This window comes from Cygnus atratus, chromosome 2 (assembly GCF_013377495.2).
Source record: "Cygnus atratus isolate AKBS03 ecotype Queensland, Australia chromosome 2, CAtr_DNAZoo_HiC_assembly, whole genome shotgun sequence".
Lineage (NCBI taxonomy): Eukaryota > Metazoa > Chordata > Aves > Anseriformes > Anatidae > Cygnus > Cygnus atratus.
In genome coordinates, this window is record NC_066363.1 from 115,407,512 (window position 1) to 115,432,405 (window position 24,894).

Here is a 24,894-nt window from a genome sequence, read left to right on the forward strand (position 1 = left end):
ATGCTAATTAATTAAGGAAACAGATGTTGAAGGAAAAAAAAAGAAAACATGAAAAAGCAACAAAAGCCCACTGGAATTGTTAGCTTGCATGTTACTGTTTATTGGGGCTGGCTGTCCAAAAGCTGATTGTTGCTTCATCTGCTCTGCTAAGATAGTGTAGTTGAAATAGATCATATAGTGGTATGGAACTATTTTTGCATTACGTCTTCATATTTGACGACCACAAATGAAACAACAGCAACAACAGAAAAAGAAGAGTAACTTCTGTGCAGTTAGACCATTGATGATAATAATGCCTTTGACTTTTATCTTAAGTTTTCATTCTTGTTACTATAAATACATTTTAAAGTGTTGTGAAAGGAGCTTCATATATCTCTAAAAATAGGAGATTTGACATGACTTTGTTTTGCAGTATTACGGATTTCTTTGTTGTAGGCTTAACGCAGACCTACTATTATTTCCATATTTGTTCTGAGTTAATTCTTTTTCAGACATGCAGAAACATTGTGGCTTGGGAAGTTTTGATGGCCTTTCCCTTTGATCCACAATCAATGCTGCTTTGAAGAACTCTGTATTATTTTGGTTTGCTCTAGGGTTTCCTCCAATTTGTTTTATTCAAAGTAATTTTTGCACTTGTTAGACAAGGTTGAACCTGCATTTATTTTTTTACCTTCTGTGGTTGTGTTTTTCATTTGGTTAGTATGAAATATTACAGAAATTAATTTGTTTTATTATTATTATTTGCTTTACAAGTTGGTCAAAAAATATGAATTTCCTGTTTCAGCTCATCCTTTGCATTCTTCTAGGGCAGATTGAGAAGAACAGAGATTCTAACACTTGAGAGGGTCCTTTCACCCTTGGCATCACACACCTTTAGGAAAGCAGGAACCCAAACCAAGAATGGAACGTCCTAAGTCAAGTCACAATATGTCTACAAACCAGGGTAAAATAGGAGAAAACCCTTACAGGAATCTAAACAATGAGCATTGCTTAACAATGAGGCAGTGTTATCAGTGCCTAAAGGTACGATTTAATGCTTACTGGTATAGTGAATGATTCCTGGCTTACATTTCTTTGTAGAGAAGAACCAATATTTTCCTGTCATACTTCATGCTTTGATCAGTTTCACCTGAAACCTTTGGAATCACAACAAAATAGTTTCCAGTAACCACACCCAAGGCCGTATCTACTATTCACAGCTAGGGGGCTTGGGATTTGCCAGTCCAATTTACCACTTCCCTGGATCAAATTGTGTCACTGCGGCAACCTAGCCTGGATCAAGTAGCGTGTTCTCCTCAAGGCGAAAAGCCAAATTCACTCTGCATCCTGCCACAGCGTTTGCTTTGTTCTTTATGCTGTGACCAGGGGTTATGGTCACTTGGAGATTCATTTGCTAAACTTTAGCTGTTGGCTTTGGAGTAGAAGGTGGTTTTGAAATGTTGTAAGTTTCAAAACGATTTCCATTTTCCTGGTTATCTGATGATGATTTTGGCATGCTTTGTAACTAGCAGTAGCTACATAGTAGTCTCAGTTTCCACTATGTATGCCATCGGGACCTGGAAGGAGGTGTGATTAGCAGAAAATATTTCATCGTGTTTCCATGGGTTCCAGTTGAAACTGACCAAAGCCTCCTTTTGGGGAATTTACAGACTCACAGGTGGAATCAACCACCTTAGTTGTCATTCTGGAATGGTCAGTTTCCCTTGCAAAGTCATAGGAACAACCTGGAACAGAGCCTGCTCTAAGCAATGTATCCTCATTCAGCCCACTTGCTCTTCCTGTTAGTTCAGGTAACAAATCACTGCGGTGCTCAGCGACAACAGATTGGCTATAGGTGACCCGTCTAATTTTTACCAAGTTTGAGTGGCAGTCACCCTACACAAAGAAACCTAAACCATTGATGTTCAGTCCTCTCAGGCTGCTCCTTCCTTGTGAAGTCCTGCAAGGTAGTTCCCTCTTGTTGGACTTTCTTGGGAGGAGATGTACCTACTGAGAATGTAAAAACGATGGAGAGGTGCTTCCCTTCTTACCTGCAGCTAAGCTAAGCTTTGGAGGAATGACCTGTGTCTCCAAGTACCATATCTTAAGCCACCCAGTCCCCAGTTATATCCAGTTACAACTATAGTACTTTAACACAGACACTAAGAGTATCAGAAGATAGATAGTAAGCCGTCTGGCAGTGCATGCCTTCTTCCTAGGTTGCCTTCAGTGTAAGTGCACTGGTAGGGGCTGGGGACTAGTTAGTGTTGGAGGGATTTAGGGCAGCACCACTGACTGGTCTGAGCAAGTTCTGCTGTTTGTGGCATTGGAACAGGAAGCGGGGGCAATCCTATGTTTTCTGTTTTCATCCTGTGAATGGTAAGAGTTTCAGCTCAGTTTAATGACTTGAGTTCAGCAGGACAAAGTCTCTGTGGTACCTCACATGTAGCTTCCATCAGTATTGTTGGAACTTTTAGGTAAGGTTTTTAACATACAGGGTCTGGCTGTTAACCTGCAGGTTCTGAATCTGATGTGGCATCCTGTACCTCAGCTCTCTGAGGCAGACCTGTTTTGTGTAGTTCGACTGAGCGTAGTTTCTGTCTGACAACTTTTTGCCATCGTCAATAAGCACAGTTCAGTCAGTGCTCTCAAAGCACTAGGGACATTTTCTGAGTCATTAAGAGGACTGGGCTATAGCTCTCTGTAGAAGATATTTTGGGACGTTTTCTAATTGATTGTTCATGATTTGGAGCATCAGAAAATGATTTATTTAAAAGACAGAATTTTTATACTGTGTTTTAAAACTGGCCCTCCTAAATGCATGAATTGGTCTAGCTGAGTCAGTGGTGATGAGTATCTCCTCACTGCTCGTGGAGGCTCAACTGTAGAGATCATTATCACAGAATGGTTTGAGTCAGAGGGGACCTCTAAAGATCGCCTGGTTCCAACTCCCCTGTCATGGGAAGGGACATCTTTCACTAGACCAGGTTGCCCAGAGCTTCATCCAACCTGACTTTATCTTGTGGGTGACAATCCCATTCTGTAGAGGATGGTCTAACATACATGTTTTGATAATGTTGTTGTCTACAACTTCAGAAGTGTTCCTTGGCAGACAAGTGTCTAGGGTTAATGAGTGATTTGGTGAACTTGCTGTTGAAGGTATTTTCTTTCTTTCTTGTTGTGATCTTGGATAAATATAGATACAGCCATGAATTTGGTAAAGCAGCCATCCTGATCAGCTCGTTGTATCACTTGGTGTCTAAAGAGGGAAAAGAGCCTTAACCAAAGTACACAATAACCATTTGAAGGTCAAAGTTTTTCTCCCTTTCCTGGAGAACACACCTAACTCCTGTAGTGGTTGGTGAGTTCCCTTTTGAAATGTCTACAGAATCTAGTAAGTCATAGGCAATCTTTAAGTCCCATATGATTTGTTCTCGCATTTATGATTTGAACCTTTTTTATGATAGGCTCTACCACAATCATTGTATCCTATCACCTTTGTAACTTTGTCCTTCATTAAGCGATAACTTTGTTTCTATTATTTTTCTTTTTAGTCCCATCAGTTTTAACTGAATAAATTCCACACCCAGTTGCTTCAGAAGATCTATTGATGTCTATTCTTGGATAAATGTTGATTCTTTTTATGTCTCAAAATTCCCAGTTATCCACCAGCTGCTGGGGTGTCTGTTGGCACTGCTGTACCAGAGAAGCACGTGGTAATGCATGTCACCACATGTCTGCCAGTACTACCTAGCAAGGTAAACGGGGATAAATAGTCACTTACTGGCCGTAGCCAGCTGTCTTTCTTTTGGACCAAGATTCTAGCAGCTATCTCAAAATTATGGCATTCTCTGATCACATCAGCTTCTTTCATTTCATTTGGCTTTTCTCTCGGTTTGAAATTCTAGACGGGTAAGACCAAACAGAACCTCTTTGGAGTCTGGTGTTCATCTTAATTACACTATTAGTTTGATAGTCATAGAACTGATAATCAGAGGTGAGTTTGGAAAGGTCCTCAAGGTCACATTGTCTGGTTAGACTTAAAACTAAATCAGATGCCCAAAATTAGCTTTAGGTTTGTGAAATCAATGAAATCAATTGGTAACTTTCTTTACCCATTTTTTGAGCTAGGACTTCTCTGGCCTTTGCTCTTTTTGTGGAATTTCATGTCCTACTGAAAAATGGGAGAACTAGGAGAAAAAAGTGATCCTGAAGAGTTGCCCAATGGACGTCATTTAGAGTTCAAATGTATCTTTACCTCTTTTTTTTCTTTTTTTTTTTTTTCTGACAGTGACTAGACAGAAAACACAGGTTTCCGTGTTCAGATTGAAAATTCTGTATTTATTTAATGGTGCTTAGTCACTTCCTCTGTCTTTTTTGAGGGTTTTTAGTACTTAAAGCCTCTGGATGTTTTCAGCAGTTTTGATATAGCAATGATGCTGCAGGTTCATACTTAACAGCAGTAGTCCTTAGTGCATTCTAGTCTGTTTCATAAGCTATTTCATTCATAATGGAGATTTTTGCAAGCACTCATCTTCTGTTTTAAAATGTAAGTACAACAACTTTGTAGGACTCATTGTGTAGCTGTGGAATAAGCTCAATAAATCCATGTTGAATACATTTTTAAATAAGTTGCTTCTGGAGATATGTTAATACCTTTTTGTCACTGGTTTCAAGGTGACCAGTGACAGGATGTGGTGTCCTGAAGGTACAAGGGACTACCTGTTATTTGCATGGATTGTTCTTGTACTGAGCTCTCTGTTTTAAACTTTTTTTTTCTTTTTTTTTCCAAGAGAAAGAAAAGTCTGTGTAGCTAATTCTGCTACATTGGCAATGCTTGTCAAACAGGTTGTTTGTCTTCCTTTTGTCCTGCTCCCAGGATGCAGTGCTGTCAGGTTGCATTGCATTATTAAACATTTGCTGTCTGTTAAGCACACACCAGTGGCATGGCTGGACAATTCAGCAAGTGCTTGGATCTGTTGGGCCAGATCATAGGAAAGAAAGGGGAAGCTGCAGTATGCAGCATGATCTGCCATTTGTAAGGCTACTGATCTTTTAAAACATTGGTTTACTTCACTGTACCCAGTCTATGTGTGCAGCTGGAGGCTTTGAATGTGGGTGGTAGTCAAACAGTAGCCTCGTGGGCAATATCTGAAATGCTTTTTGCCAGGTATCCCTTTAAGTAATATTTGATGGAAGGACAGAGTAAGGATTCCTATTTTGATGTGGTCCCTCAAATTCCTGACTTAGCAGCCCAAATCTTATATGCGATGTCAAGTATTGGGTTACAGCTCTGTGAGACTGGCTGGGAGAATCAAAGACACAAGTCTGCATGCCTGGGACATTCAGTCTGCTCGTAATGAGCCCCAGCATCCTTTGGGGAAACAGATAGCAACAGCAAGAAATGGACACTGCTCTCAGCTCCTGAATTGGTCCAGTTGTTTGTTTTTTATCTTGCAAACTAAATTCTTTGCGCTAAAATACTGTTTCCTCCAGTCAGTGCTCAGGGATCAGTTGACTCACTGCCAATTTCCCCTGTCACTTTTGGAATGAGAGTTACCCATTTGAGTGAAACTTGTCAGTGATAACCGAGCCTGTCTTTGTTGTGGAGTCGTGCTCCTTTTCCTTAGTAGAAGTCTGTTGGTGAATGTTATGGTTTACAGAGCATGGGATCAGCACTCAAAGAGTAGATGCTGAAAGAAAACGGAATTACTGCTCTCAGCTTGCTTGAACACTGTGGTTATCCTATGAAGAAGGATCTTTTGTGCTCTTTGTGACACAGTGTTCCAAGGACTCAGTGAGCCCCTCTAAGTGGCTGTGATCTTGAAACACGCTCTTTTTTAGAGTAGCAGAAGTACTTAAGAGCTAGAGTGCTATGACTTCACAAGGTAAATTTGGAGATTGTTATCAGTCTGACTGTGCAAGTTACTGCATGCTGTATACGTCCATTATTCATCCATTGCTGATGATTCTTGCATTTACTAAGCACCTCCACAGGAACTTCTCTGTGCCTGTGCAATGAGCAGTCCTTTACACTAAGTGTTTGACGTTCATTGCGGGTTGTTAATTTAGCCTCCAGGTCCACAGCAGCAGCAACACTTGAGGAGGAGACTGCAGAACTCATATAGGGCTGCCTGGAGAGGTATACAGTGAAAGAGAGCAAAGTGTGGGAGAAGTGACTGAATAGATGCTGGACTGGCTGAAGGGTGCAGGATCCAGTGCAAGAGACGAGCAGTAAGAGGAGGGGGCATGGTGAAAGACGCTAAGGATAAAGTCAGTGTCTGAGCAATCATTTGAGCTGTTGTGCCTCATGGACTCCAGAAGGGTAATCTTCCAGCTGGTCTGTGAACCATGGGGTTGAAACCTACAGCAGTAGAAGATGAAGAAACTAGAAAACATTTAAGATTCTGAAGGAATGGAATCAAGGCAGTTGGTCAGGATTATTTTGTGTGGCTTTGGAAGGTGGGCCAGAAGAGTGTTGTCTTGCTTTCTTTTAATCTGTTTGAAAAACTAACGAACCAAAAATCTAAGATATCATAATCTTTCAAATTATTTGGCTTTAAGTAGGATTTTTTTTTCAGGGACCTGTTGGAATTTTTTTGTGTAGATTAGTTTCTAATGAAAGAAGTGATACCAATAGAGAACAATTCTGTCTCCATTCATTTGTGGGGTTATCTGCCTTGCTTGGAGATAGATTGTTTGACACATCCTCAAAACATTCTCATCTTGCTATAATTGCTGAAACCTTTAATGATTCCATTAATTAAAGAAGTAAAATAGAAAATCTCTAGAAGTGTGACTTTCCTTAATGAGGACAGACTTGGTTTCATACTGTAATTTCCATATGCAAACTTAATATATTGTGTCTGAGCTGTAGGAGAATGTTTCAAACAGTTTAAAGTAATGTTAAAATAAAGTAAAATAATGCTCCTATTCTCATTCTGAACCAGAACTGTAAAAGAGGCTGCCTGGATATGGTATATACACACGGCGGTTGGGAAATGCTTCTCAAAGAGCTGCAAAGAGACTGAAAGTTTTTTTTTTTTAATAATAATAAAAAAGCACTGCACCTGTTTGCTGTTATCAGCATTCTTAGAGCTGCTATGGCAAGAAGTTTCATGTGTTAGTTAACGTGGTGTTAAATGTTGGAGTTAATTTTAGAGAAAAACATGGGTGTGGTGGGGGAGGGAAAGGATCTGGGGAAGGCATTCTGACAATGTTCTGAAAATGTTTTTTTAAAATGTTATAAGCATACATAATAGTTATGATGCTTGTTACTTTTAGTACTTGCATATGTTTTCTGGGATTAGTAGAAGAGAACGAAACTGGGTTTGTGTCTGCTGGCCTGTCATGTGGTAAAAAGAGAGCATGCCTGAGTAATTCTGATGTAATCCTGCGGGAAAGATGGTAGTGCTGCATTGGGAAATGGTGAAGAAGAGATGGAGATATTCTTCTACCAGTCAGAAATAGTATAGTAAATATTACGGATAGGACAATCTATGACTAAAAGTGAAAGAAACAGAAAAGAATAATTCTGAATTCTAGGATAAAATTGCATTTCATTTGTTTATTTATTTAGCCACCATTTCACTTAATTAGGTAACTCATTGAAGTCCCCAAATCTTCATCTTTCAAGATTGTATTCTTCTCAAACTTTGGTAGTTTAAGGGTGGAAATGGAGAGGGGGGAAAAAGGGGGGGGGGGGGGGAGGGAACAATACACCACCAACAACAAAAAATGTCTTCTCTGTAAAAGACAAAATGTTTGTTTTGGAAATGAAATACTATGTTTTTATTATGTTGCATTCTGTTTAGAACAATTTCCAATATGGGGGCTATCTTAGCCAAAATGTTATTGTTGAAATTATAAGTAATCTCTCTGAAATAATGGAAAAGGCCAATTTGTCTTCTGAAATCCTCTCATCTGTTTGGTAGTAAGATCACCTACCAGAATTTTCAGAATTAGTTTCAAATGATCTTGCTAAGGTTATTTCTAGAGCAGCAAAACATACGTATCTCCTAAAATCTCCTAAAGTCTGTCCGACACAATGCTTGAAGATGAGACTGTGCTAGTTTTCTTAGTGTGATTCTGGACACCATGGTTTATTTTCTCTTTAACCTTAGAGAACATAGTGCCTAAATCTTCTGTGTATAATTTTGTGTCTTTGGATGAGATTGTCTGGCATAGTTAAAGAAAGATCGCATTCCTGGATTTGAGTTGAATCTCCTTACTACCTCACATTGGTTCAAAGGTACAGTATGCATTCAGTAGTTACACTGGAAGCCCAAGATGAGGCAATGTAACTTCACATGAAACAATTTTCACTTTTCTGTTGCTTGCTATTTTAGAGAGGAAATGGAAGATATAGCAAAAACATGTATTATTATCATCTTTTAAAACATTACATCAAAAAGTTGTGTCTAAACCCCATGGACATTGAAGTTATTTGCCAGTAACATTTCCTAGGAGCAGACAATTTATTACTTCTGCATTTCCAGAGGAGATGCAACTTTGGGAAAACTCACATATATTTATATTGGTGCTCATAGAAAAAAAAATAAAATTAATGACTGAATATACTATCTAACAGCCATGTTTTGCCCTTGCATGGTTTGCTTTTCTTGGGTATTCTCTTGACAGTTAATGGTTGAATCTGTTGAATGTATAGTGAAGTGTCTTAGGTAAGAAATATGCTGTAAAGTTAATGACCCTTAAAGACAGAGGTTTGCCTTGAACAGGAAGCCTAGTTTTATAACAAGTCCCTGTATTTACATTCCCTTAGCAAACCCTTCATCTCTGTTGACCACTTCCTTTGTTGTGATTCCAGAGCTCAGCATTAGTAGCTGTGTGATGGTCATTTTCCACTGCAACCTGGTCAGCAATCGGCCAGATAGACTTCTGGGAGTCTGGCCTTGTAGCGTGGAATAACGCCTTCAGAAAGGGTCAGGAGTTGGCAGCCTCCACAACTACAGATTATCCTGAACATTTTCAGTTTTTTCCCTCATGCAGGATGACACGTTCTCTGTTTTGGTTTGAGATTTGATTACAAACTGTTGGTTTAACAGTCAGCGTTTTGTCTCCTTACCAAGTCCAGTTCTGAAGTCGTGGTTCATCTTTTTTCTTTATAGGCTGGAGATGTGATTGAATTGGCTTACCTATGCCAAACAATTGCTCCCGTTGGTTCAAATCTCTAAGGGAAATCAGCATGCAGTTGGAAGACAGCTGTACTGATAAGGTCCCATTGATCTTTCTCTCCTGTCCACCTCTCCTCCTATCAAGAAAAAAAAATATCTTAGCTTTCATAATACTTCTTCCTTGCCCTAAAGTTACGCTGTTACTTGGCTGCTCTCACTGGTGTGACTGGCCTCAGGTGCTGATTACATTATATGTGGACGTAGTTAACAGCCTGATAAAAGTGTTCGAGTCAATACTCAAACCTAGATAATAAACCTAGATAATGATAATGCTTTGTGGTGAGAGCTCTTTAATAACTTATTATAGTTGATGCAAACCAGTGGTAAAGATTTGCTGTTTTTAACAGAAAAAAATATCAAGAATTAGATTTTACTCAGTGTGGCATGATTTAGCAGTATCCAGAAAAGGAGAATTTGAGAAAATCCAGATGATAATTTTTGCCCCGCTTGGGGGAAAAATAATTATTTCCTCTTTAACAGAACTCTTGCTTATCGTGTTTTTCAACAGCACAATATAATCTGAAGCTTTTTTTTTTTCCACAAGAAGGAGTTGGGAGCATGTAAACAGTGTAATATATGTATGCTTTTTCTGAAGCGATAGAGTTTTGAAAGATTATTAACATAAATTGAGGATGGTCAGATTGTTTTACAAGACCCCTGGGAAGAAGTGATTATGTAACTTTTCTCAAAACTTGAGGAAAGCTGCTCCTTCTATCCAAAGTTTTATTTATGTATGTTTACATATGCATACAAACTCAGATACAAAGCCATCACGTGTTCTTTGTAATCTGTCTGTATTGTGACAAATGTTTCTTAGTAATAGTTGTTAAATAGTATATTTTTCAAGCCTTTAAACAGATGCTACAAATATCACTGTAGACTGCCAATATGCACTTCAATTCTGCAATGAATGCTGTGTTGAACAGGACAACTGTGGGTGGACCTGGGTGATGAGATGGGGAAAAGGATTTTGTGGAAGGACTGATAAGAAGGGCTAAACAAGTAAGCAACATAAAATGGATATGAGTTAGTGAACCACAAAATATTCTTCTATTTTGGAAAATCTTAGATGAGTAATTGTCAACTGTGCCATCTGTAAGTAATGTGGGCTTCCAAACTTGTGGCAATTAAAACTGCCTAGCATCCCACTCCAGCCCTATGTTTTATTCTGTGTACAAGTCAGTACTGAAGGCTGATCTCTTATCACATTAATTGTCTCGTGAGGAGAGATGGAATAAATCACAGTAGCCCTTCCTCTCTTCACTCATGAAGATAAATGCCATAACATGATGGCTGATCTTTGTTATGACACTAACCATTATATATTTAACAGAGACAGCAAAATCCCACTGACAGCTAACAAAAGAATTCTCTTTACACATTCTCTAAGAAAGCTGTATTTCTTTAGCTCAAAAATATGACTTATCATATCTGCTCTCAGAGCAATTTAAGCAGTAGATCTGCATTGTGCCAGTGAACTGAATTCTGCACGCAATGATGTCATGATGCAGACTAATGAAAACTCATGTGAAATCATTGTGCAACTTTGGGGGAAAAAGTACATAACACACAAGGACTGATAAGGCTACTGTTTTGAATTGCCAGTTCTGACAAGAACAAATAGCTCTCCTATTAAAAACAAAGCAAAAAAGACCCAGCAGAGCTTTCATCATTTTTTCTTTCATGGAGATTTCTGTGTTCCATTTTGCTTCCAGTACGGGTGGGCTCAGGAAACTGAAAGTGGCTTTTTGTTGTGGCTGTAATTCTGTAATTGCAAGAGAGTTTTTTTTTTTTTTTTTTTGGTTTTATCATTTGCTGCACGCATCTCGGAAATTTCTTTCCACGTTGTCCATGCGTTGTACACATTCTGGTCTTTTTTTTTTCTGGAATAAAATTACTAAGATTGTTAGTAATTTTCTGCATCCCTTCTTACTTTTTAAGCCAAAGGGAGCAATGCTGTGTATCATCCTGTGAGTGAGGAACAGAGCAAACAAGTGAGTTTTGAAGTTTATAGGCGTGCTCTGTGAGGTTAAGAGGATCAACTGGCACTTCTATTGGCTTTTCACCTAAGCATCAAAATATGCTGCAAGTTTTGTGAGGTAGTTTCATGCCACCTTTCTTACAGAATTAAAATGGAAGTATAATTTTAACTGTCTTATTTATGTTCGTTGTCATTAGCCATATTTTGGAAACATGAAGAGGAGTGCTTCTTGGTTGGTTAAGTGTATATATGGTGCATCAATGGAGTCAATGTCAGTTGCAGAATGAAACTTATCCATCTAGTAGGTGATTTTTACCTGGATAAAATACTTAAAATGTCCAAAAGTGATATGTAAGAACATTTAGCTAGAGTACACAGTTAAAATATTTTATTCTGCTAAGGTTCTAGATTTGTTATTTTTATTTTTCTCATCTCTTTTTTTTCTATTTTTTTTTCACCTTCTGGAAATCTTAGGTCTGTATCTTTAGGACACTGTCAAACAAGATAAGCTCTGGTAATAAAGCAATGGCAACAAAACCGGCATAACTGTCGCCTCTTGTTATATCTGGTACGTTCAGAGAGTAGCCAGTAGGAATTTTATTTCTCACATTAAAAGTAACCCTTACACATTACATTTGCCTGAGGAAGTTAAGCGATGAAAGCTTTTAAAACAAGCACATACTCATTCTCTCTATTGATTTTTATGAGAGTTTTACTCTTCATATTGTTTTTGATTTTACTATGCTGCAACATTGGTTATGCAGCAGTGTTTTTTCAGTGTCAGAAAAAAAAAATCTGTATCAGCTTTCAATAGAGAAAACAGCATATATGAAGTGAATATGGTTGGGGTTCAGTGGTTCTTAGTATTTCTGTCTTGTTCCCTGAGTAGTGCTGAACATGTTCACATTGGTGGTAGTTCTTCCCTCTCTTATCTGTAGCATAAAGGCAGCTGGCAGGGCGCTCGCATCCATTCTGCTCTGTTAGTCCCAGTCACCGAAACATGGCCTCTCTTCGTTTTGTACAGGGGTAAGAGCCAAAGGGGAATTTTGATCCCTGCTGGAATTAGAGGCATTTCAGGATCGTGGCCTGTTTGATCACTGAGCTAGTGGAGATTGGAGTAATTTTGTTGGGTGGCAGAGCTGTTTTTTGCTCCTGGTCTCTTTCCTGGAATAATGATTCATAACTGTAAGCAGCTTTGACCCATGTTTTTCAGCTGACTGCATTGATACAGAGGCTGAAACTTCTACACTAATTTTCTAAACTAAATAGGTAGAGAATATTTTCTGTGAGCCATGGGAGGTTCACAATGCAGTTTGTCCTGTCAGCACCTAGGAACTACAGGGTGCTGATAGCTAGCTACTTGGCGCGCACACATTTTGGCTACCTAGGCAATGCCTGGGTGCCTGTGGTTGGTTTTGGGGAACCCACAGCAGTGAACAGCTTCTAGATTAATGTGTTAATGTATCAGGATGTAGAGGATGTAGGAATGTACTGTAGGAGTGTAATGTGGTAAAGAGAAGGGAATAAAGGTGTTTCAGTAGGGGTGTGGAAAGGTGGGAGATACAGAGGTTACAGGTATTGCAATACCTCAAAAGATGAGAGTATCATTCTCATAGTAATTCTGCTAATAGTGGAACCCATGCTAGGGTGGAAAGTTTGACATCCTGCTCACTGGGATATGTGTCTTTGATCCTGACCTTATACATCTATTTGAAAGAATTCTGCTTACGCTGGGTTCATCCTGTTAGTGTCATTGAAGTGTTCGTGGATCTGTACCGACAGATCCCCTAAATGAGGATCAGACATTTCATGTATTTCAGCAAGTTTAGGTGTTTTCACGTTGCTTTCTTGTTCTTGTTACATCTTTGCTACTTTCCTTGCTTGATTTTGCTTTTCTTTCTTACCTCTAATGATGCATGAATTACAAAGGCAAATTCATAGTATAGAGCATATTGTGAAAGACATCGCCAATGAAATGCATCTACCTCCGCTCAAATTTTGTAACTTCCTTATAGTAACTGCACTAGCTTAAAGACAAAAGGCCTACCAGAAGAGTTATTACTCCCATTTCAGCTTCTTTTAATGTTTTAGTACTTGGAAATTACTCTTTACCTTTGTCTTAATCACCATCAGCAAGAGCTCCATGAACCTCTATTTGAAAACTTCTCTTGAAATAGCTTGTAGTGCATCTTCCCTTGTTATTTTCTTCCTTCTTCACTGTTCAATATTATGTACCCTCCCTCTTCTCAGTCTTGCTGTTTTCTCTTTCTCATCCATTTCTAACCAATTCCTTTCTTCCCCCACCCTGTATCCTACCCTACCCAACCCTCTCCTCTCCTAACCATTTACCCATCTTTCTTCACACAAAGGGCTTTGAACTTTTACCAGGCTGCCGATAATTCCCCAATGACTGAAGCCGTTAATCAAAAATGAATACAAAAGATTTGAGTGGGGCATTTCCCACAATAGAAGTCAGTCCTCCTGTTAACCTCACACAAGCAGCTGGAAAAGACAATGCTGGATTTATTCCAGGATGCTGTTCTTGTACCCTGTTTGGGACTCCATCTTTCAATTAACTTAGTAATGGGTGGCTAGAAAAGATCATATATTCACTGCTTAGGAAAAGGAGGGATATTTTTCTGTTCTTCTGTTCACCCTGCTCTCTTTGGGCAGCAAAGAATGTCTGTCTGTTGTGCAGTTCAGCCAGACTTGTATTTTAGCTGCTGAGTGGGAGCGCTGGCAATAGCTGTGCTGTTCCTTTTTCTCCTGCTGAATTATTTAAATAACGTTCTAAAGAGAACTGCTCTGGTTTGTGAGCCGTGGCTCAGCCTACGGTTTGACCAAGCAGACGGGATAAAATGATCCTGATTTTTGTCAGCTATCTGACCTTCAGATCCTTTCAGGGAGCTTACAGGAGAAAAAAAAAAAAAAAAAAAAAAAGGCTCAGCTCAGTTTCAGCTTACTGTACTGTGGCTGGACCAGCAGCATCAAGACCACTGGATTGATCTGCTTGCCGCTTTTGAACCATGGCACTGTTTCTGCCCACACTTGGTTCACCTTTAGAAGAATTGTTTTCTGCCAACATGATAACTCGTAGCTGCAGGACTGGTGGCTGCTTCTCTGGCAAAGCTTCCCAGTTTTGCAGGACAGCATTTATGGGTGGCAATAGAGCTTACTTTCTAGTTCGCCTTTCTTCATGCTGTTCCTCTCTTTGTGTTCCCCCTAGTGGCCGAAGTGCAAGCGGTTGAGCAGATCTGCTTCAAGCAGCTCTATGTGCAGATTAATCATTCTGTCCACTATCTCGAGGTTCTGTTCTGATTTCATAGATGAGCTGAGCATTCAAGATTTCTCTCTTATGCAGAGCTGAGAGTTTTGACTCTGCTCCAGAGTTCTCTTGTTACAGCTCACTGGAAAATGCTTTTTTCCCTGGAGTGGCACCTGATGGTTTTTGAGTAGTGTAAATGTACACAAGATAGATACCCTGCTGAGAAAAGGAATTAGGATTTCTTCTTGTTATGTGTAACTGACGAGACACTTGAAATGGAACTGGGAATGTACGTGTTTGTTGTATTTGTGCAGTTATTATGCTTAAATATTGCTTAAGTTGTGGGTTGATATGTGTAGGTGAAGCAAACCTAAGTTTGTGCTTGTTCGGGTCTAAGTTGCCTTCTCTTTGACCTATTAACCAGTGTTTAAATGAACACCAAGAATGTGTTCAGTGCAATGACTGCTGCTGTTCTCTTCCAGATTGTCCTGATGGATATCAGATCATTTGTCCCGGTTATTTAGTGGCTGTCCCTTTCTGAGGCTGTGGTTGAATGGCAGGAATAAATAGAGCATATTTGATCCTCTGTGATGGAGGTTGCAGTCAGTGCAAACCATTCTTCTGCCATTGTCCTTCGCAACAAAACGCATCGAAACAATCGTACTCTTCATGACAGTACTTTGGCATATTTTAATTCCAGCATTATTAGTCACTACCCGTACATGACATGAGTGTTGGTGGATGGAGTGGGAGGAAAGAAAGATATTCAAAACAGATAAAGGATGTGATTACTTTGTCTGTCCAAGGAGTCTATGACTTAAGTACGCTACTGCATTTTAGTATTTTATTTGCCTTAAGGGACAGTTAGTAATTCAATTTGAATTTCTAATATTTTTAAAAGTCTAGAAATGCAGAAGGGCTTGTGGGCTTTTAGCAATGCTAATGGTGAGATACAGAGGCAAGAGTCGCTTGTGCAATTAGCAGTTCAGTGTATTCATTAGCTCGCAGACTCTTAAATAATACTCAGAAGCTGTTTTCCATAACTGGGGGAAGAAAATAATGGGATTGTCATGAAAATGTTTTTCAAAGTAATTATTTTTATTTTTTTCCTCTGATAAATAGTTAGCCTAAAGTTGCAGGGGGAGGGCACACGATGGTGGGAAGGGCAGAAGAAGGTATCCTTGCTAAGGTTCTCCGCTAGATTAATCTTCATTATGATAAAGAAAACTTAATCAAGTGCACAGTAAGATGGCTTTCAAATTAAGTAGTGTCTGAATTGGAGAATTTATGCCTTTCAGTTCGGGTATGAACAGTTCTTTAAATAACAGCCCTCTGTTTAAAGGGTTAGATGAACAGAATTAAATTCATAGAGTATATGAACTGCAGCCCACGCTACATGTCCAGCAGTAAAATAAGTCCACACAATGAGCAATTGTTTGCTCCAGCACATTCAGCCTGTCTAACATACTCCGCGTTTCAGTTTGTCATTGTACCCTGAATGTGTTCACTTCATACTGTGGTATTTGAAATCTGCCTTGTGGGTTTGATTAAGCTTTCTGTAGTGGTGTTATGCATCCTGCTTGTTGGTTTCATTGTTGTTTGGTGAAGATGATCTTCCGTATCCTGTATGTCTGGCCATTGTTTCCACAACCAGTTCAGTGCAGCTTCCTCAGCACAAACTGCTCTCCCTTCTCCCATTGTCCAGAACAAGGGGACTTCTGATGTTTATGTAGTGTTATTGTTTCCTTCCCATCATTGTCAAACCCACATGGTAATACCTGGCACGTTTTCTGACTCTGCAGAATAGGATGTGATGTCACAGAGAAGGGGACAGGGCTACCCAAATTTTCTCACTTGCAGGGAGGAGCTGCCCAGGTGTGCTGAGGGGCCTGTACTCAGGAAGAGAAACAGGGAATCCTCCACAGTGAGTAACCCCACTTTCAAGTGCACACAGTTTCCTTCATAGCCGTGTCCAGTACAGTGTAGTTTCCTCTTCTGTCCTTTCCAGTTTGCCCTCTGGAATGTTCCCAGTTCCGTTCCCTTCTTTTCCCTCCGTTTCAGTGTATTCTCATTTGACCTTGTCCCTATTCTTCATCGTCTTTTCAAAGGTTAAACTTTCCATTTCTGTATCTTCCCACACATCAACTTCTTCTCATCCCAGTCTTAGTCCTTATATTCATTGTCATTTTTCCAGTGTGTTATGTGGTTCTGTCATTAATTAATTAATACCTCATATCACTTCTCATGCCTTGCTGTGCAGTGGCCCTTTTCCCAGCCCTGTGCAGTTCCTTCTGTCCTTACTCCTTGTCATGCTCTCCTATCCACTCTTCTTTCTCCTTTCAAATCACCTTTCGGTTTTCCTTTCCTGACAGGTCCCTTTTGAATCTTGCCTATTGATGTACATGAGATAAGCTCAGTTCAGCTCCCAGACCTTTCTAGTGCAGCCCTCACTTCTGCATTTTCCTTTGTGGAACTGAAAGATAAAGGATAAGAAGCTCACCTGCAGCAAAACAGCCAAAGGATTTGGTAAACCGTGTTTTCAGTGAGAAAGGGGAGAGCAGGCAGCAAATCAGAATTATAAAATGGCAAGAGAAGGTTGAGCTGGTCAATTGGTAGTGAGCAGGGAGGCTTTGGCTTTATGTGAGCTGTTTGAATTACAGCCCTGGTTAGCACCCTTCACAGTTCGGTGACTGGCATGACGTGATTTGGTGGTGTCTCTAGCTCCTAGTGGGCACATATCCACGTAGTAGTAGCTACTTTCACAATTGCCATTGTGTGGTAACTACTAGAGAGAAGCTCAGGATTAGATGAGTTTGGAGACCAAACTGATTTCTTGTTTACCCATGGTAGAAATGCAAGGTCTGGCTCAGATGACATTGGCAAGATGCTCTGGGAAGCTTGCATTGCTCTTGCCTGTGCTGCACCTTTTACTGCTGATTGAAAGGTTTCATTTTCCAGGGCTGTCAGTCTGGCACTTTAAATGAACAAGAGCAGCTGTTTGCTTAACAGCTCAAAACCTATTGGGACTAAAAGGAAGTGGAAAACCAGAAAATTCTGTTCAAGATGGTTGTATCTGGAAAGAAGAGTGGGTTACTTGTGGCTCGATTGGAAAAGGCAAAGGAGTGGAAAACTGAGCTGAACTGGAAAAATATATTGCACTCTGTCATGTAGCATCTCGTGTGCTGTGACTGTTCTGACTACTTCATTTTTCATGGTTTCTAGAAACAAAGAGCATTTGAAAATTGAAACCTATCTGTGTCAATTTTCATAGTAGCTCCTACTCTACGAATGGAAGCTCTTAGCTTTTGCTTTGTTCCTGAGGTCACAATAAAACCTAAGTGTCAAATATTCAAATGACCTCAGATAGTTCTAGTTATCTATAATTTTGAAGAAGGAGGGTGGGGGGAAGACCACAACTACCTGCCTCTTGCTTTTTTTTTTTTTTTTCCTTTCTGCTTGAGAGGAATTCTGTTGCTGTGTCATAAAATCAGTTACATATTTCAACTCTTATCTGGAACCTGCTAAGAATTTTTCCCAGGCAGCATAGTAGATACAGCAAGTAAAATTTACTCTTGCTGCAGTTTCCTGATTTGTATCTGGCCTTCCAACAGCCAAAGGATTTCAGTCTCAACACTGCCATTCCCTGCCTTTCACAAATGACTGTATAAAGACTGCATGAAGACGCAACCTTTAAAATTCATGGGACAGCTATGTCTTGACACTTACCCATTTATTATTTCTTTTCAGGCATTGGAAAAGTACCCCAACTCACCAATGACTGCAAAACAAATACTGGAAGTCATTCAGAAAGAAGGGTTAAAAGAAACAAGGTCAGTGTTTATGTATTCTGTATTTTTACTGTCTCTTTGAAAACCATCTAGGAATGGTTCGCAGAACACAGTGTGCTGGTTAACGGCTGAATTAATTTCCAGTACCACGGTGGGAAATACAGCTTATGGGTTTTGTTTGTTCATTAGTTCAAGGCTTTTAAAATGGAAAGTGACTGGCGTAACTTTGTACCTTCCAAAAGGCCTCTGTTGGCCAGCTCCGGTCCAACAGCCTTTCTTTACAAAGAGAGCGGGATCCGGTCAGAAAGCCCAGAGCTGCTGCTTGTTTTTGCTGAAAGCCCCAGGCTTGGTGGCTGTGTTGCCTATACCATCATGGGCGTGAACGTGAGAGGTGGAGTTGGAAGCACTCTTTCTCTCACTTAAGTTTGTGGTCTGGCACTTAAGTTGCTGTTATGACATGCTGTTGTTGCCTGCAGCAGTGGGGGCTGAGCTGATAAAGGGTCGGGAATGGATGGAGAGCAGTGTTGGAGCACTGAGAGCTAGTCTGCATAGTTGCAGCGCCTGGATCCTGAGTTGCTAAATAGCAGCGTACATTGGATGTAATCTTAAAGCTGTTAGAGGTTTGGTGGGTTATCCAGAGCTATGGAAATCATAGTTGTCTTCTGTTGACTCTAGTATGTTTAGGATCAGATAAGTATGGTTCACTCAGATGAGCATGCTCCATCCTGTTTCTGCTTGGTAGGTCTTCTAGTGACCCTCAGATGGAAACTTGGGCAGGAAATAAAATAAGGAAAAACTGTTTGTTTGGTGGTTGTTTCCTACAAGATGCAGTTTCCTCTTCTCCAAATTATAAATTTTTTCTATTCTAATAAGTAATTCTAATATGTGTTGCTGTCTCAAAGGGAAACATTTGCTTTTATTTTAATTATATTCCTTTATTTTGGTACCTAAATTCTAGAAAAAGGGAACATAAAGCCTGAGTAGAGCAGTAGTAACACATTATTTCCATTACTTCTGAACATAATCTGTTGAACCAGAAGTTACTGCGGGATATATTTTTACTGAGCTCACTGTTGTTCCTAAGGAACAGAGATGCTCTGCATGACTGTTTGCAGTGCATGGCCATGCACTGCTTTCTTGGTACCCATATGACATGGTTATAATATCTGTATTTTGGTAAGAGTGCGAAAGAGATGGAGTGCAAGATGAAGCTGAATTTGCCATGTTTTACAGATATGAAATGCTTTAGTTCCTGCCAAGAAATTGCTTGAAGTGTATTTGGCAGGGCCAAAGAAACAAGGAGATGAAAACTTTTGAAAACGAATGTCCAAACGTGTGTTATGCTGCAAGGATTTGCATTTAAAAAAAAAAAGAAAAGAAAAGAAAAAAAAAAACACCAAACAACCACATTTGAAAATCTGTTTTCATTAAGATACTGTTTCTCACAGCAGTGCATAGATTGCTTTCTTCTTACATCTTGTGATATGAGGCAACCACATGGGAGAAGCTTTACATGCCTGATAATAGCATTTCTTTGTAATTTTAAAAATTCTTGTTTCCCTAAAAAGTATGTAAATAAAATTTTGTGCATAAAACCTATGGGAAGTAGCGAGGGCAGCATTTTTATGTGATTTAAATACAGAAAATGTAGAAACCCTTTTTAATTGCTGCAGAATAAATAATAGGATAAAGTTTCCTTAAATGAGGTTCAAAACCAGATCTTCTCTTTCATTACTTCAGTTACTAAGAAACTGAGGATTTCAGGCAAACAGGAAGGAAACTGAGATTCATTCTGGCCTGATGTTTATTCATGGTATGTGCAGGTATGTGTGAATGTGTAGCTGATTGCAGGATCCCATATGTGGCAGTGAGTGTCTGGATAAGTGAAAAAGGATAAAATTCAACATTCTTTATTTCTTATGTGAAAAATTGTATACAGCTTTAAGGTAGGTCATTCTGAATTGATTAGTCTAGAAATTCTAGATGCTGCAATTGTAAAAAATAAAATAATAATAAATCAAAGATGTTGGTTCTGTATTGATTTTGAAGGTGTTTGGTTTCTAATTTAATTTCTGATTTCATTTAAAAGTTGTGTTTCTGCCACATTTTAATACTGGTTAGGCACAGACTTGCAAAGTCATCTGAGTGCATAACTCTTAAGAGCTGATAAGGTATTTAAATTCATACACATTTGTTGATTGAGCCTTTGTGTTTAAGAAATATTTTGCTTTCACAGTCCTTAAGTCCAGAGTCTCACATTTTAGTTGTTTTACCCAACTGAGCAGCCAAACTCCACCACAACTGCTCATTCCTTCCTCCCTCCCTAAAGGGAAAGAGGGAGAAAATACGATCGAAGGGGCTCAAGGATTGAGATAAGGACACAGAGATCACTCAGTAATTATGGTCATGGGCAAAACAGATTCAGCATAGTGAGATTAATATAATTTATTACCTATTACTAACAAGCTAGAGCAGTGAGAAACTAAAAAACAAACTAAACCACCTTCCCCCCAGCCACCCTCTTCCACGTCCTCGTGCAGGAGAATGGGCAATGGGGGCTGGGGTCAGTCCCTAACGCTTCGTGTCCGCCGCCCCTTCACGGTCACTCTTGGCCCCTGCTCCCCGTGGGGTCCCTCCCACGGGATGCCGTCCTTCCTGAACTGAGCCTGCGGGGGCTGCCCACAGGCAGCAGCTCTTCAAGAACTGCTCCCACATGGCTCCGTACCACGGGGTCCATCCCCCAGGAGCAAACTGCTCCAGCACGGGTCCCCCACGGGCGGCAGCTCCCCCCAGACCCCTGCTCCTGCGTGGGCTCCTCTCCACGGGCTGCAGCTCCGGCCCGGGGCCTGCTCCTGCGGGGGCTCTCCATGGGCCGCAGCCTCCTCCAGGCCACATCCGCCTGCTCCACCGGGGGCTCCTCCACGGGCTGCAGCGTGGAGATCTGCTCCGTGTGGGACCCATGGGCTGCAGGGGGACAGCCTGCTCCACCAGGGGCCTCTCCACAGGCTGCAGGGGAACTGCTGCTGCCTGCCTTGGAGCACCTCCTGCCCTCCTGCTGCACTGCCCTTGGGGTCTGCAGGGCTGGCTCTCACCCCTCTCTCTCCCAGCTGCTGTTGCATAGAAGGTTTTGTTTGTTTGTTTGTTTGTTTGCCTTTTTTTTTTTTCCCCTTTCTTACATCTGCTCTCCCAGAGCCCACCTAGCCTTGATCACTGGCTTGGCTCTGTGCAGCGGCGGGTCCCTTTTGGAGCCGTCCGGAGCTGGCTCTGATCTGCCATGGGGCAGCTGCTGGGCTCTGCCTCACAGAGGCCACCCCTGCAGCCCTACTCTGCTACCAAACCCTTGCCACATAATCCCAATGTGCCCATTTACTTCATCAAGCTCTGCAGTTTCTTTTAGTACCTTTCTACCAGTATGGTCCCTTTGCCATTACTGAAGATGATCTTTCTTGGTCTGTGCTGCAGCCAACTAAGATGAGTGAGGGTTGTATGTTTTATGATATGTAATCACCTGGTCATAAGCACTTGAATGACACTAGCACATTTTATTCTGTAATGATTTGTGTATTTTTCAAGTCTGGAGTTGTGCCAGCAGTATGTTACTACATTAATATACTTTACTAATTCCTTTATACTGATTATCGTTGTCAGTAGAACCTTGGCAATCCTAAATGAAGTTCTTTAAAAATTCTTGCCTCTGCTGTTCCATTTATAGATGAACGAGATTAATTGGCTTAGTCATTTTTCAAATATATTGCAGCAGTAATTAATCTAAAGCTTTTTGCTGTGGTAGTAAATCTGAATGAATAATGTCTGATTTTCAGCAATTTCATTGTAGCTGTTACATGTAATCTTTAAAAGACATTGTCAGACTTTTCAGCCTTTTTCTTTTGCTTGTTTGCAATAAAGACATCAAGTTCCACATTTATATTTTATTACTGAAAGCATTAAATACAATAGGAGGAAAATCCAAAGCAGATATAAGTTAGAAATTAAAATAAAAAGCTACTAACATACTGTGAGAGGTTATATACCTACCTAGATTCATATATCTTGAGGGATGTATGGTTCAGTTTTGTTTTTTTTAATACCTTTCCTGCTATGATGGTTGGTTGCCAAATGACGAGCAGGCAGGTAGTTCTTTTGCTGCCTAGAAGTATTAAAATCTTTTAAGGCAAACCTTTCGGGGATGTAGAAAATACATGGTGTTCTGGGGGTGAGGTGGAGGCAGGTGAGAAGTATTAATTTTACATTCATGCCTGTGGTGTTAGTGAGCAGTGCCAAGCCAACAGTCCTGGACACTGGAATCTCTTACAAAGATAAACAGCAGCTAACTTCTGTGCACAGCACTCTGGATTTTCCTTCCCAGTCTCCACTGTCCCTGTTCTTTTCAAAACAATTCTATGTCCCACTGTAGGTTTCTATGGACTTGCAACCTGCGGTTTATGCATCCTAGCATGAGATTTTATCTGTTTCACTAGTGTGATATAGACTGCTGGCCTGAGTGTGGGCAACTCTAACCTCCGTGCTCCTCTTCCACTGTGCTGCAACCTTCCTTGTCATTCTCCATCTTGTATTTGTGCCGTTACTGATTCCTGTCAAGGTTTAGAATTCCCCGTGTCTTTATGAATTGTATTCAGCTTTTCTGCATATGGTTTCTCAAATTTATTAAGGTTGCTTTATTAAGTAGTTTTGTCTTTCAACATGCATACATCCCTTCCAAGTTTATCTTTGCCTGGATATTGGAGGTTGTTTCCTTTTGCAGCATTATATTTCTCTCCTTTGCTCATGAAAGATCCATGAGAAACAAGGTCCAGAAACTTACTGAAGCTGTGGTATATGATACCTACTCTCCTTCTTTCTCTACAGGGGCTGGTACTGTGTCAGAAAGGTTATTTTTCATAGATCTGAAGTAACTTATTCTTGACAGATCTATGTATTATGCAATTTCTTATCTGATAAATCCTTCCAAATAATTTTTATTCCATATTTCCAGGGAACTGGAATTAAATTACTGTCTCTAATTCCCAGCCTCTTCCTTTTTCCATCTTTTTTAAAGCTAGTCACTACATGTCTTCCAGTCTTTTGGAATCGCTGCTGCTCTCTTACAAGTTTTCAAAAATAGCTTTAATAATTTTGAGACTGATTCAGTCAGCTCTAAACACCTTAGAGTAAATTCGAATAGACTTAGCTGGTATAAGAATATCTAACATATTTAATTATCAAATTCATTTTTTTCTGTGCTTGGTATTGCTTTTACTAGGTGTCTAATCATAGACATTTTTCTAATTGTGTGCCAGCAAAGAAAAGGTACTAGCACTCCTCTGTTTTTGGGGAAAATGCTTGGTGCCACCCTCTTCACTGAAGAGCAAGCCAGTCTCCTGTGTCTTGGTGCACTTACAGAAACGTGTTTGTGCCTTCTGGGTGGGGAAGGGATTTCTCTGGAGACTTTGCCTGTCAGTTCTCCGAGTTGCCTCAAGTTTAATTACCTGAAGCCCATTTTCTTCATTTTGTGTTCTTCCTTATTTTCCTAAAATTAAAGAAGCATCTGGCAAGTTATGATTCTTTGTGCCCATGACGTGTTCCCCCCGCCCCCCCCCCCCAAGGGATGCCTGCATAGTCGTAATGGCAGTATTTAAGTAGGCCATGTGCTTTAAAAAAAAAAAGCTGATTCTCACGGGGGAAAAGAAACAAGTTTCCTTCTCTCAAATTCTCCTGGTTTCTTGGTAAAAAAGAAAGATCCTAATACCGTCCTTGTTTTTTTTTTTCCCCTCTTGAAATTGTCTGTGGGCCACAAGAAATAACCTCTCTATTCTCTTCAGTTTGGGGTAGTACACTTCAAGGAGGTTAGGACCAACAGAATACAGTTTAAAATTGTCAGGCAGATAAAAATAGGACAGAAGTTTGTATGAATTAAGTGTTTGGATTAAGGAAGAGAAGATTGAGTTTTGACATAATAGGTCTTTGGATATGTAAAAGATGGGGAAAAAGTAAGGGAATAAATTACCCTGTCCATCTGATATGGACAGGACAAGACATAAGGCCTTTAAACGGTAATGAGGAAAGACTGAGATTAGACATTAAGAATATTTTTTTTCTGATAGGTATAATTGAGTTCTGTCATAAGCTGTGAGGAAGATGTGACAGATCCGTAGATCTCTCTAAGAAAATTTAGTTACGTATCTGTCAGAAGTTACGTAGGTTTGGTTGATCATGCTTTGAATGAAGGGAATGAAATAGTGTACCCCTTGATCCATATTGTTCTATGAAATTTTTTAGATCAGTTTGCAGTACTAGAGCCATACATATTGCTTGAGTCCCAGGGGAAAATATCCAGCCAAATTCTGATAGATGTATGATGCTAATAGCCACAGATTATGTGTTGGCTTTTCTGTAGTTTCCTTTCCCCTTGCTTGGTAAGGCTGGGAAATTGACTTGTTGTCTGCCTTCACGTCTGGAAAAGATTAAAGCCAAAGATTTTCAGTACAAGTTAAAAGCCAATAAACTTTCAAAATGGGACGAGCAATGTTTAATTTTTGGAGTGCAACTTTAGCCCACAGCTATGCTAGCAATTTACTTTCTTCCTTCATTAAACTCAAGACTGTGAACCCTGAGATGGGATCATTTCATAACATTTTTGCTGTTCAGCTGGAGTAACTGACCTCTGTCTTGTCAAGGAATTTTCATAGA

The 24,894-nt window shown here is 40.0% G+C and overlaps 1 protein-coding gene across 1 annotated transcript in view; it reads left to right on the forward strand.

Moving 5' to 3' along the window:
- ASXL3 (ASXL transcriptional regulator 3) overlaps positions 1-24,894 on the forward strand; it is a 126,234-nt gene that overhangs the window by 6,331 nt on the left and 95,009 nt on the right. The window contains exons 2-3 of the mRNA XM_050709124.1: positions 16,280-16,343; positions 18,167-18,249. Coding sequence (XP_050565081.1) covers positions 16,280-16,343; positions 18,167-18,249 — 147 coding nt within the window. The remainder of the gene's footprint in view (positions 1-16,279; positions 16,344-18,166; positions 18,250-24,894) is intronic.